Genomic DNA, 12,511 nt, shown 5'->3' with positions numbered 1-12,511 from the left:
GCATGTATACATTTATATATCTATGCGTATGTGTAATAATACCGTTTTTTTTGTTTACGCAAATAAAATTTTCTAGACACAGGAAAAATCTTTTGTACGTACTGGCTCTTGTGAAGCCATTCTGTCCACAAGTAGTGCCACTTTAATTTAGCAGTCACGTTTTTCTAAGGTGCATTGCTTAAACGTCATAAAAGAGCAGATTGGGAGATCGGATGATATCATATGCTTCAACGCAAGCGGAAGATTTTCTGGCTACAAGGTATTAGTTTTCCTGCCACATGCAATGGAAATAGAATTTGCAGATTGCTTAACGTCCTACCTGTCAAGAAAAGGGTGTAACTTTGAAAGAATGTTTCATGCAATGACCAAGTCACAAACTTTAGTGCAGCCTCCAATGGATGCGAACTGAATCAAATCACCGGATTTGCAGGAAGTAAAAATTACCAGCAGCGGAACTCCATGGGGTTTTCCATGGAGAAATCGTCTGCAGAACCTCCTCCTCTGTTAACCACAGTGCACATGCATGTATGCATGCGTGTGCACACACGAGTAGGAGGGGGGGGAGAGAGAGAGAGGGGGAGAGAGAGAGAGACAGAGGGAGAGAGAGAGAGAGAGATGTTGGATCACCTTGTTTCATTTCTAAACTGGGAGTAAGATAAAGATGTGTACTCTTAAACCATAGTTATTACTCTGTTCCTCATCCAAATATCAAATATTTTGTTTTTAATGGAAAACCGGTAGTGATCTCATTTTTGAGTTTTTATTGGACTCAGAAATTTTCATAAAGTTGGTCCTCAGAGATGACCTAAATGTCGTGAAAATACTGGAGTTGTTGCTTTATTTTGCGGCTATAGTTTTCCTCACCTACCCATTGATGTCGACCTTGTACCTTCCTTATATCAACTGATATTGATTTAAAGCGGGGAGAAGATTAGAAATTTGTTCGAAAATGTCTTAGAAAGAGACTAATATAAGGAGACAGAAATATCTTCAATAATTTTACATGAAGGAGAAGGCAGTATGTATAAGCTAAAAAGATTAGTGAAAAGATTTGATCTTCCATGGAGGCACTGAAGAGTTCTGCGGACCAATTCAAGACATTTAGAAGAAATTGTTTGTACTTTTTGTACTTTGGCAGTGCAATAAGTTCTTCGTTTCACCATTTTGACCGTGAGTTTTTTATTTACCTGAATAATTTTTTTTGAAAACATAATGTCGGAAAAAATAGTTTTGGTATATTTGGTTGATCATGTAAAAGTAACATATTTTAGAATGACTTGTTTAATTGGGCATCTAGTTTCATAAAAAAATTGTGTGAATTATTACCTTAATAAAGAAAAAACTTTATACATGGATTCTGATGGCTTAAGGGTAGTTTTGGAAAAAAAATTGAATTCCCAACTTATAGAAAAATAGCTTTTTTATATCATTCATAGATTTTTCTCTTCCATAAAACATAAAAATCTTATTTCCATAGAAATACTGCTTTTCTATCTCTCTCGTTCGAAAACTTCATCTAAACAAGAGGTTTTTCTTTATTTTTCCTATTGGTTATACTTTTCCTCTTCTATTTTGCAAACTAAACGAGTCTTGAATGTTTTTAAAGTCTCACACAGATCATGTAAATATGTATGTCAGCCAGCTGTACGAAGCAGACTAGAACTTGTTTTTGGTGCAATTTTAGTTGCAGACGTTGACTAAAACCAAAGATATAAATAACTTCTGAAGGAAAGGCAGGCAATAACTAAATCACTTCCTCCACTTCTAGGTCATACGTACTTCCATACTAAGGTATAACACACACAATAAGAAAAATTTTTCACTGTGAACACAGTTAACTAACGTACCCCGTTGCACCAATGCATGAGGCAACATCTTTTATCCTATATTCCTCTCAAAAACATCTTTTATTCTATATGCATCAAGTTAACCCTGCGGGGTCCTTGAACTTTCACAACCTACATTCATTAGCCATTTCTAGAAAGAAATTAATTATATTCAGAATTTGTAACTAGACTTTGATACAGAATCTTATATTAATGTTTGCACCTTTCTAATGCCAGAGAAGCTACAGTAGAATTTCATGAATTTATAAGAATCAAGACTAAGAATTTCTTAGAATCAGATTCATTGTTTCTCATTGTTAAGATTGTTACCTTACTAAAGAAATGAAGGAACCCTAATCCCGTAGGACCCTCCGAATCATGTTTATATATTTGAGAGGGTTAAGGATAAAGATAGACGTTCATTAGTCAAATAGATTGGTCATGATTTCACCTGCCATGGTTTAATACTTAAAAAAAGAAAAAAAAGATCATGTAACTATTGCATTTGATATGACTATTTCATAGAAAATCAGATGGCAGGCCAACTACAGCTTTAGAAATCTAATCCCTTGCTAACTGTAATCTTGACTACATGTAGCAGTAGTTGTTTTCAAAAGATCGATCGGCAGAATATACAAACACCACAACTTAATTAAGAATGAAGTTTTAAGAGGGTCTCTATTATCGAAACCTCAGACTACTGGACCGAGGGCATTACCGTTGGTACTGAAGAATATTTTCTGAAATACAATTTCTTCCTTTACGCACCTTATACTAATTCTCTCTCAGGATAGCATCTGATGGCGATTCATAATCATCATGGTGGCTGACGGCATTGTCTGTGTGAGAGCTCAATTGCTCATTTTCTTTCAGATGCACTTCCTATATTTGACCTACTGAAAAATAAAAGGATCGCTTATGTTTGTGCATATAGTAGGCTTATTGTATATAAAATACTATTTATAGATGTGTCCATCAAATAATTCTATTTTTACAATAATTTCCATGTTATTAGATTTTTAATTTTAAGTATAAAATAACACTATTATTCTTTTGTATTAATATCTCTGAAATTTTTAATATTCAATTATATTGTAAAGACTATACTGTTGCTTAGCTTTTTCGAGATATTAATACAAAAGTACAATAATGTTATTTTATACTTAAAATAGTTATTATTTTTTTTGTTAGAGAATGTATGCAAAATTTCCAAAATAAAATTATCTATGATGGGAAAGCAACTTATGATATAATTATCTATTATAATATAAAATTAGAAAGATATTTGATCTGCCAGCGCCATTAAGCAGGGATTAAGGTATTTGAACAGAAGCTTTCTGCAGTTTGATGCTCGAGCTTCAGTAGCTGATAGGTGGACATAACTCGTTGACCATGTGACTCAAGTTAATTAAAGCCCAATTACAAATCTTGTTTCAAATATAGTCTATTTTATACAACTTATTGGTTTTAATAGTGAAGTAATTGATGATGATGATAATGATCTTTATGCATGTGAAGGTTACTAGTTCAATCCTGCCGCCAGAGATTCAATCCACACTCAAATCCTAAGGCTTTTAGGTTACAAGAGTATCGAAAGCTTCGAGTCTAAAGCATTATGACCTCTTCTTAGAATCCTAGGCCGGTTCTCAAAAATGGTGTATTAATCATGGTTAGTCTGATTCATGCAGGGAACAGGCAGAGGCCAGGCCTAATCGTGCAAACTGACCGGATGTTGTATAGGCCAAAATTTTTTAGCCAACGTATGTGGAAATTGATTTGGATTATTGAACTCAATAATGTAAGGAAAACCTCTGCTCAAGTAAAGAAGACCAGATCACATTCTCCCAGGCTGTAGTATTTGTTTACATATATACTATCCATTTGGTTGTTAAAGAATTGTAATCTAAATGAAGGTGCTAGCTTGACCTGCTGGTTAAACCTCTTGGTAGTTCTTATCAGCACTTCGATTCGAATCTTGTATTCATTAGTGCAAGAAGGGTTTACAGCTACCGGCCGAGGACTATGTAATTTGAGCTGGAATCTTGGAATTTTGATCCTATATGCTAACTGGATTAAGTAATATCTTAAACCAATCGAACATTTTTTCGAGAAACAAACTGTATCCATTTTGGGTTCAAATAAAGATGATGTTCGAATCAAGCAACACGAAGCACTCCTCCAACATTTGCTTTCGCAAAAATGGCTTCCCTCTCCTGGAGGTGCAGAGGAGGCCAAACATATCTATCTGAACTCTATCATAGCTAAAATTAGGACTCGTGGGCTCACTATTCACATAATCTTCAAGCAGTGCACAGTTTCTCAAAAGATTGGACTTGGTCAGTCAACTGTGGACCCATTTTGACCTTGCAGAAATTTATTCAAGAATCTGGGATCTAACTCCTCACACCTCGACCCAATCCAGAGTGATGCATCATAAATTTTGGTTTCGAAGCCAATTCAAATTGAACTAGGATCAAGCCTAAGCTAGATCTCCCTGAACCACATGCAGCCCCAACCTCAAAAAAAGAAGAGAGAAAAAAAAGAAAAAAGACCAGCGATTTTATTCACCTCAGAAGCCAGAAAGTGGTTGCCAGCTTCAAATGGCCGGCTGAGAGAGAGAGAGAGAGAGTGCGTGTGTGCGCGCGTGTGGTGTACGTACCGTTCATTCTAATAAGAAGACAAACATGTATGTCTTGACTAATTACAGAGCCCCACACGAAGGAAAGTCTCGCAAGTCCCGAGCTAAAAAAAAATATCCAGGGACAGTTCATTGACAGATGTAGCCCTCCAAGCTAACAAAGAATTAAAAATAAAAAATCTCAAGTAGATGTTGGTTGGTGCCCTTCCAATATTCTACAAACCTAAACTTGTTTCAGGAGATAGAAGAATGGAGAGCAGAATAAAATGCCTACAGAAGTTTCTCTCTCTCTCAAAATCCTTGCAGTTGGAGTCCCTCAACAAAGATGATGCACCCCACAAGGGCAAGGTCAAGTTCTAGAAGCTCGACAACCTATATCTTATTATCGCAATAGTTTTCAAGCTACACTAAATCCATAAAAAAGCTCTATTAAACATGTTTGAGATCTAGTGGGTGATATAACAAATCGGCTAAAGTATCATCTAGTTCAATTCTTTAAAGTACCTAATCCCTTTGTCTAGACTAAAATGATAAGCTGTATCTTTCTCCCTTGGATGGATGCGTCCTCTATTGCACCACATGAGCAAAGGTTGCAAGAAGGTTCCAATCGTGTTGGCCAGTCCATATCTTAATTCAGCACCAAACAATTTTTAAAGTATACATCCATAGCATGCATGAAGCATATTGTTCGTAATAAAATCATGTTTACCTTTAAACTGTGAAATAAGCAATTATTGTCAGAAGAAAATAAAAAACTCCTGCATACCATTTTGGTTGCGTGGAAACTTACACAAAGTATTTAAGAAAAGGAACTCTAATCCCGTTTGGTAGACGTGCCTTGAAGCCTCAAATCTCCTTCCTATCTTTTATACTCCTCCAAATTCTTATGTCATTGCCAAAGTCAAGGGTCAGCAAAGACATTTCCCTCAAAACCAAGGAAGAAGCGGCCCTTATATTTGGTAGAGCAGTTGGCGAGTTGTGAATAATTGGCTCCCTCTTCTTTCAAGTCTTCCATCACCACCTCCTCCTCCTCCTCCTAAAGACACTTCCAACTCCATCCCTCCAACCTCCTCGCCTCTTCTGAGGTAACCATTCATTCAACACTCAACAATTAAAATCTCCCCAAAGCTAAACCAAGCAAGCACTTCCACAGCAGCATAGCCATTACTTTTACCTCTGAGATAATTAAGCGCTGTGATCGATCAGCCCTGCATGGGTGGAGCTCGCAGGCTCCATTAATTGATAGCTTCAGAATGTCTCCCAAGGAATCGAAAGCTTCATGGAGGTGTCTTCTGACCATGTGCTGTGGGGGGGACGATGAAGGCCCATCGGTCCGGCCGAAGAAGCTCGCAGCAAAGCAGAAGTCGCTCCAGAGGCTGTCGTACTCCGACCTCAGCAACTCCACCGGCATGCTGTCTCCTGAGGACCTCTCGATATCTCTTGTTGGATCCAATCTCTATGTCTTCACTCTCGCAGAGCTGAAGGTGGCTACGCAGAGCTTCTCCACGAGCAACTTCCTCGGAGAGGGTGGGTTCGGGCCCGTCTACAAAGGGTTCGTCGACGAGAAGGTGAAACCCGGGTTGAAGGCCCAGTCGGTCGCAGTGAAGCTCCTGGACTTGGAGGGGGTGCAAGGCCACAAGGAATGGCTGGTACCAAGAACTATGAACTTGGCTTTAGCTTCGAAAGCCACAATATGTGCTTGTGGCTATTTTTTGTTCTTGTAGTACACTAAAATTGCGGATTCGATGCATAGATTTAGTTCTTGTTATATCTTACGTGATTAAAATGGCAGGCCGAGGTCATATTTCTTGGGCAATTGAGGCATCCCCACCTTGTGAAACTGATCGGTTACTGTTGCGAGGACAAGCACAGGCTCCTCGTCTATGAATTCATGGCTCGGGGCAGCTTGGAGAACCATCTCTTTAAAAGTAAGCCAACCAACCCTTTGAACATTCTCCCTCCCTCCCTCCCTCTCCCTCTCCCTCTCTCTCTCTCTCTCTCTTTGTGACTGCATACTTTGAACATTCTCGCTTCTAGTCTTTTTTTGATGGTCGTTCTCTCCCTTCTAGTCGTCATCTAGGTTTGGTAAAATTCTTGGTGAGATGTGATTCTGATGCTAATATGACATCTCAATATGCATCATTTTTCAAAAAGAAAGGTATGACATACCTTTAGTTAGTTAATTTGATCCGTTTATTTGTTCATTTTCTTGGAAGTTATAATGTTTTTATTTTATTATTTTGATAAATATGGTGAGAAAGTCGCTTCACATGTCTGAACCCAGGACCTCTTCACAGTGCATGGACTGAGAATTGGACCAATTGTAGTGCCTTTTGCGGAGTCACAGTGTTTTTGAGAGTTCAGTATTTGTCCTTTTCTTCTTTACTTTTATATATTTTAAGAAAGAGTTTTAAGCAGTCATAATGTGTAAATAGAATATATAAGTAGTCCTGTTCCATCAATTTTTGTGGGCTGGCTGCATGAATTCTATATTTCTCTTTAATTTCCAGTTAAGGCCAAACCTTATGAAATATTTCTTAAAGGTAAAAAGGTTCCTTGAAATCAATTATGGATTTGAAAAATTTTACCGGAGGCATGGGTATTGATGTGGTTTACTGAAGAAATTATTTTCTACAATGCTTGCATCACATGACTGTGTATGCCACCAATCACAATCGCTCATTTCTATAGTCTTCGTTCATCAAGTGTGTATCTGGGTGCACCGCTATAGAAACGAGCGATTGTGATTGGTGGTGTGTACAGACAAAGAAAAGCCAATAGATTGCTAGAAACCATGTCGAGCTAATATGAGGAATAATTTTCCTACAATCATGTGTTAAGTAGGACCATATTTCTGTATGTTAAGGTGTTGATAGCGACCATGTCGAGCTAATATAAGTTTTTCTTTGGCACTATTCTTTTCATTGCATTCATCCAAGCCTTCTTCCCTCTCCTATTTCTTTTTCTCTCCATGCTTTTGAATCTGCATCCAAGGACTCATTAATACGCTAGTATAATAATAGAGCACCACCAATCATTTGCAAGAAACAATGTGAGAATTATCCCTGTCAAGTATCTGGGAGAAAAACCTCCTAAATTTTGAACTTAAAACTTCCTCCGAGATGCGACTGCATGGTTATAAGTTATAATCCTATACTACCATTATCTATTAGGAAGTTTTCTTCTGATCATTTCTCATTACCACCAAAACCAAACGCAATCAACAGTCTAACCTTCTAACCTATGGTCAAGTGGAGGTGCGATGTGTTAAGAGGCAAAACCACAGTTGCACAATCACGTTAGGCTTCACAATAGTGCACAACCATCAAATGAAAGGCAAGTATCTCCTTCACTGATGTACTGCTTGTAAATAAATAGCATCGAACTTCTTCGCATATGATGGATTGAGCCAACAAGGTGTTTGTATCTTTTTAAGAGAGAATAAAGTTTCTCTTTCTTTTTTGACCAAACAAGAAAATCCTCACATCTATTGGCATTAATTATAGATCAAGTCTCTGATGATTTGGACTGAGATTGTTAGCTCTTATGTGCAGGATTTTTCGCTTCCTTACCATGGTTAACACGACTGAAGATTGCAGTCGGAGCCGCCAGAGGCCTCGCCTTTCTCCATGAAATGGAGAAGCCAGTGATATACCGAGACTTCAAAGCTTCAAACATCTTATTGGACTCGGTAATTCTCTTTCAGTATTCTCCTATCTGAACTCTATCTATATAATTTAAATGCTCTGTTTTTTTAAGGTTGAGTGCCACAATTTGACAGGTTCATAGTATGTTCACCATATTGAATCTTTGCAAATAGGTTCTCATCCAGCTTTATTTACACCTTGAGCTATCATCCAACTAGTTAGATGTGATTTTTTCATATTTATTTTTAAACAAAAAACAAGCTTTCCACTGCCTTGAACATTCTTATCCCGAGATTGTTGTCGGGATCTGACAACAAAATTATCACTCAAAGAAAACTGATACAAGAATCAAAATATGAACAAAAAGTAGAAGAAGATGTTATGATGTCCAGACAAAGATAGAACAATTTTCACAAATATGAGGGTAACCACTAAAATTTTGTTTTCCCATGTTTCCTTGCATATCTAACCATGACATGCATTTAGTCGAGGAAGCAACTCCAATCTGAAAGGTTATGCCGAAGGCTGGCTTGATGTTTGACTTCAAATTCACTACCTTCCCGGGACCAAACAAACATATAGACTTGAGCTTCCAAGCCTCATCCCTGGAACACTAATTGGCATTTATCTGCCGGGGTCCAACCACCAGTAAAAAATCTCTGGTATTGTTCATGGCTAAAAACTTCAATTGCACACCAGTCTGTGTTTTGTCAGGCTTTGCTTCATGATTCTCTTTGAAAGATAAGAAAATCGGTTCCAGTTATAGCTTAGAAACCTTAGACTGCTTCTAGTTCAAATATCCTTTTGAAGTACTCTAGCTACTCTGAAAAACCTCTGGTTCGCTAAAGGTTAAGAACTCAACATTTGAATGGCAATTTGCTTAATAAGAGCATGCTCCATTAATCCTCAGGACTATAAAGCAAAGCTCTCAGATTTTGGACTTGCGAAGGATGGTCCAGAAGGAGATGACACCCACGTTTCGACCCGAGTCATGGGCACGGAGGGCTATGCTGCGCCAGAATACATCATGACAGGTATGCAACAAGATGCAGCCTTCAACATGATCTACTTCCCTTCTTGCGATTAACTTTGCATGAGTTCATAATCAATTTGCTCCGTTACTAGGCCATCTCACAGCCAAGAGCGATGTCTATAGCTTCGGAGTTGTGTTGCTTGAGCTACTGACAGGGAGGCGGTCTGTCGACAAGACTCGACCAAGCAGAGAGCAGAACCTTGTGGAATGGGCAAGGCCATGTCTAAATGACGCGCGGAAGCTAAACCGCATCATGGACCCCAGCCTTGAGGGCCAGTACTCCACCAAGTGCGCCCAGAAGGCAGCTGCTGTGGCCTACCAGTGCTTGAGCCATACCCCAAAATCCAGGCCTCAGATGTCAACCATTGTTGAGAACTTGGAGCCTCTCTTGGAAATGGAGGACATACCAGTCGGCCCTTTCATCTACACAGTATCAGCGGAGAATGGTAAAGAAGAGGACTCAGAGAAGACAGAAGTAAAAGAGAATGGACACCACCACCATGGCCACAGGCACAAGCTAAGGTCCCCCAGGTCTGGGATTCACTCCAAGACTGTCTGAAGGGATGGAGGCCATGGGCTGTACAGAAACTCGCCAAGACACCTTCAAGAGAGTAGAGCATATATTGTGATAAAGGAACTGTGTTGTACATAGAGAACATAGATCATCTTGCCCAATATCTGTCATTCTTTCTGATATTTTGAAATGAGATATAGGGTTTGATTGAAGTGTAAGATTCTTCTAAATAAAACAATAGAATTAGTAAAGCTCTTTAACTACTGGTTTAAGAAGAACAAGGCTCCAACACATAAAATATTAGAAAATGATAACGTCATGGTAGGAACATAAATGATTGGAACCAACATCATCTGATGATATTTTCCACCAAATGCCTTTGTCCTTTACGTCCTTTACTCTGACAAACTAATAACAGAACATATTAGAGTTCTATGGTGATCATAACTGTCATCAAAACATAATGAGAAGTACCCCATCCACATGCTTATTAAACCTCACTTGAAAATTTATTTAATCATTAACACTTTTCCATCTTTTACAGCCCATGATTTTCCTCTAGTTTTTCATTGCTTATTCACTAAATCACTCCTTATATAGAGTCAGACAAAGCAACAAAGGATACAGAACAAAATAGAACTAATAAAAGGCTATGGCTTTTTGCCCACTTCAACAGAAGATGTTCTAACCAAAAGAAGAGCAATATGTACTCAATTACACTCGTGCTGGCAAAGGTTGATGCTTCCATATCAAGGATACTTACGCGAGTGTCGGTATAACTACATATGATAGTGTGATAGTGTAAGCATCAAATTCATCAGACACACTTTTATTTACAACAAACAAAAATTTTAGTGTTACTTGGGGAAAAGATCGGCAAGAGTTTAGCTAAGTTGGAGCTTTCATGTAAAGCTACCAAAATACACTTGCAATCATCTTTGATGTCTTCTAGCGCTTAGCATTTTGTCCAATCCTCCTGATAGCAAATTTCCGCTTAAGGCTCAAAAGCAATGACTTATGGCAATTGTATCCACAAGAAAACTCCAAAGAACTCCTTTACTGATAAATTCTTATTGTCGTCATCACAAGACTCTATAGCATTTCCAATATTTTGGGGGACCACAATTTGGATCGACATATAAACTACAAAGTTATCATTCCAAGTGTCAAGAGAATTGCGAAACAACTCTCCTTATTTTATTGGATATTGGAAGAATATTGAATAGTGCTTATGAAGTTTCAGGAGGTGATCAAAGATATGCAATTACCCACCCCAAAATAGCTGAATCAGCCCATTTGGTATGGTGAGAAGCAATAAACTACAATTGAAGACCTTGTAAGACTCCAGCTGCAACACAAGCAAAGAAAGAATCTACCTTAAATGCACCCATAAGCAACTCAACATGAAGAGCTAACGTAAGACCTCTAAGCTCAAGAAGAATAAAAGTTGTGCATGGTGACCCTAAACCATCACCATCTATACCTTTTGGTAGTATCTAACCTCATCATGGCTCTCAACATAATTCAATTTAGCCATGTTTTGTATCCTAGGAAACCTTAAAAAAAAAACTGCTCTCAGCAACAGATGATGCCCAAACATCTCAGAATGATTTTAAACACGTCATCTTCTTTTTGGCGAGACGTGCATTACTCCTCTGTTCATCTCCAAGTTGATTCCCTCTTGGCTTCAGGTAGCATCCTCAATTAGTTTCTCAATATGCCCCATTGTATTCAATAGTCCAACTGATACAACATAGCAAAAATCTATTTGTCGAAAATTCCTATCGAACCCTATTGACATGCAATGATCAATCATCACACAAAGTCTCTAGAAGCAATCTTCACTAGATTTTCCTAGATTGTATTAATTCAAATCCTATCCATTTTCGCATTGTGATGACATGAGAGAAAAGGTATTGCTTCAAGGTAACGTTTTCTGGTGTTTGGACTTCAGGGACACTTCTATATACAGTCTTCTTTTATAGGCAAGAAATATCTTGACCCAATCAAATTTTGGAGCACTGATTTAAAGCAATTTTCTCCATCCCCAATGTCATCACATAACTCGCACGATCCACAAATAAACAACATCAAGTGACTTCCACAAACAAACTAACGATCGATACATTCATGACCAGAATAAAGTTATAAAATGATTCATCATGGCAATTGGATCAGCATCTCTTTTTCCTCACAGAAAAAACTGAAGGGAAAAGGATGAAAAAAAAACAAATCTTACGTTTAATTTAGTGAGTCAAATTCTCAAAAACCTTGCGCTCAAAACGATGAGTTCGAGAAACAGATCCCTTCTTAGCTTCCTCCTCGCTGCCCCCAAGATATTAAGAATTAAATGAAATAAAAATCAGAACTTTCCAATTTATAAAGCGTCGAGAAAAAACAAATAATAAGATTACACTGACCCTGGAGCAAGAGGGGATGGCCGGCGGCATGGAGGGGCGACTCGGTTCTCGGAAGGCGACGTCTAATTCGCGACGCGAGTTGAATTAGTTGACGGATGGTATGCAAATGGGCTGTGTCCTGGGCCGGGCTACATTCCAACATTGGTTAGATCAAAATATGTTCTTGGCCGGGCCCATTTTGCATACCTGTAGTTGTAGATTCTTGCCAACATATTGCTTGGCTTATTTTTCTGTAAGAAAAATCAGATACCATAACCATTTTTTAATGTTTAAATGCATAAGCTAGGAGATCTCCAGATTACACGATATTTACTTTTGGAAATAGTTTAGAGAGTAGGTCGCATTCAACCGCTCGGATCATTAGTATCAAACTCTATCTTCCTGCTTTACCTGATCAGATGAAATCCAATCAGTGGGATTCCAATCTAACTTG

General features: G+C 38.2%; 1 protein-coding gene and 1 long non-coding RNA gene across 3 annotated transcripts; one reads left to right on the top strand and one right to left on the bottom strand.

Moving 5' to 3' along the window:
* The first annotated feature begins 5,219 nt into the window (after positions 1–5,219).
* Positions 5,220–9,918, top strand: LOC103716300 (serine/threonine-protein kinase RIPK-like). The gene is made up of 5 exons (XM_017845009.3): positions 5,220–6,113; positions 6,257–6,392; positions 8,019–8,155; positions 9,022–9,145; positions 9,237–9,918. Exons 1-5 carry the CDS (start codon positions 5,718–5,720, stop codon positions 9,701–9,703), a joined length of 1,260 nt encoding a protein of 419 aa, XP_017700498.2. The 5' UTR covers positions 5,220–5,717; the 3' UTR covers positions 9,704–9,918.
* Positions 8,354–12,192, bottom strand: LOC108511618. Of its 2 annotated transcripts, none has more exons than XR_001879958.3 (3): positions 12,079–12,190; positions 11,898–11,983; positions 8,354–9,745 (listed from the first exon to the last, which is right to left on the bottom strand). It is a non-coding gene; the product is annotated as an uncharacterized LOC108511618 (long non-coding RNA). The 2 variants fall into 2 exon arrangements; XR_005515189.1 differs by having other exon boundaries at positions 9,478–9,567; positions 12,079–12,192.
* Positions 12,193–12,511: the final 319 nt, after the last annotated feature.

This window comes from Phoenix dactylifera, chromosome 15, assembly GCF_009389715.1.
Source record: "Phoenix dactylifera cultivar Barhee BC4 chromosome 15, palm_55x_up_171113_PBpolish2nd_filt_p, whole genome shotgun sequence".
Taxonomy (NCBI): Eukaryota; Viridiplantae; Streptophyta; class Magnoliopsida; order Arecales; family Arecaceae; genus Phoenix; species Phoenix dactylifera.
The sequence above is the reverse complement of the archived record's forward strand: the minus strand, read 5'-3'. Positions and strand labels throughout refer to the sequence as shown.

Bases quoted from the DNA above. Each gene is read 5' to 3' on its own strand.
- LOC103716300 (XM_017845009.3), top strand. From the start codon at position 5,718: ATGTCTCCCAAGGAATCGAAAGCTTCATGGAGGTGTCTTCTGACCATG. The intron at 8,156-9,021 runs GTAATTCTCTTT...ATTAATCCTCAG, and splicing joins CAAACATCTTATTGGACTCG to GACTATAAAGCAAAGCTCTC. The intron at 9,146-9,236 runs GTATGCAACAAG...CTCCGTTACTAG, and splicing joins GCCAGAATACATCATGACAG to GCCATCTCACAGCCAAGAGC.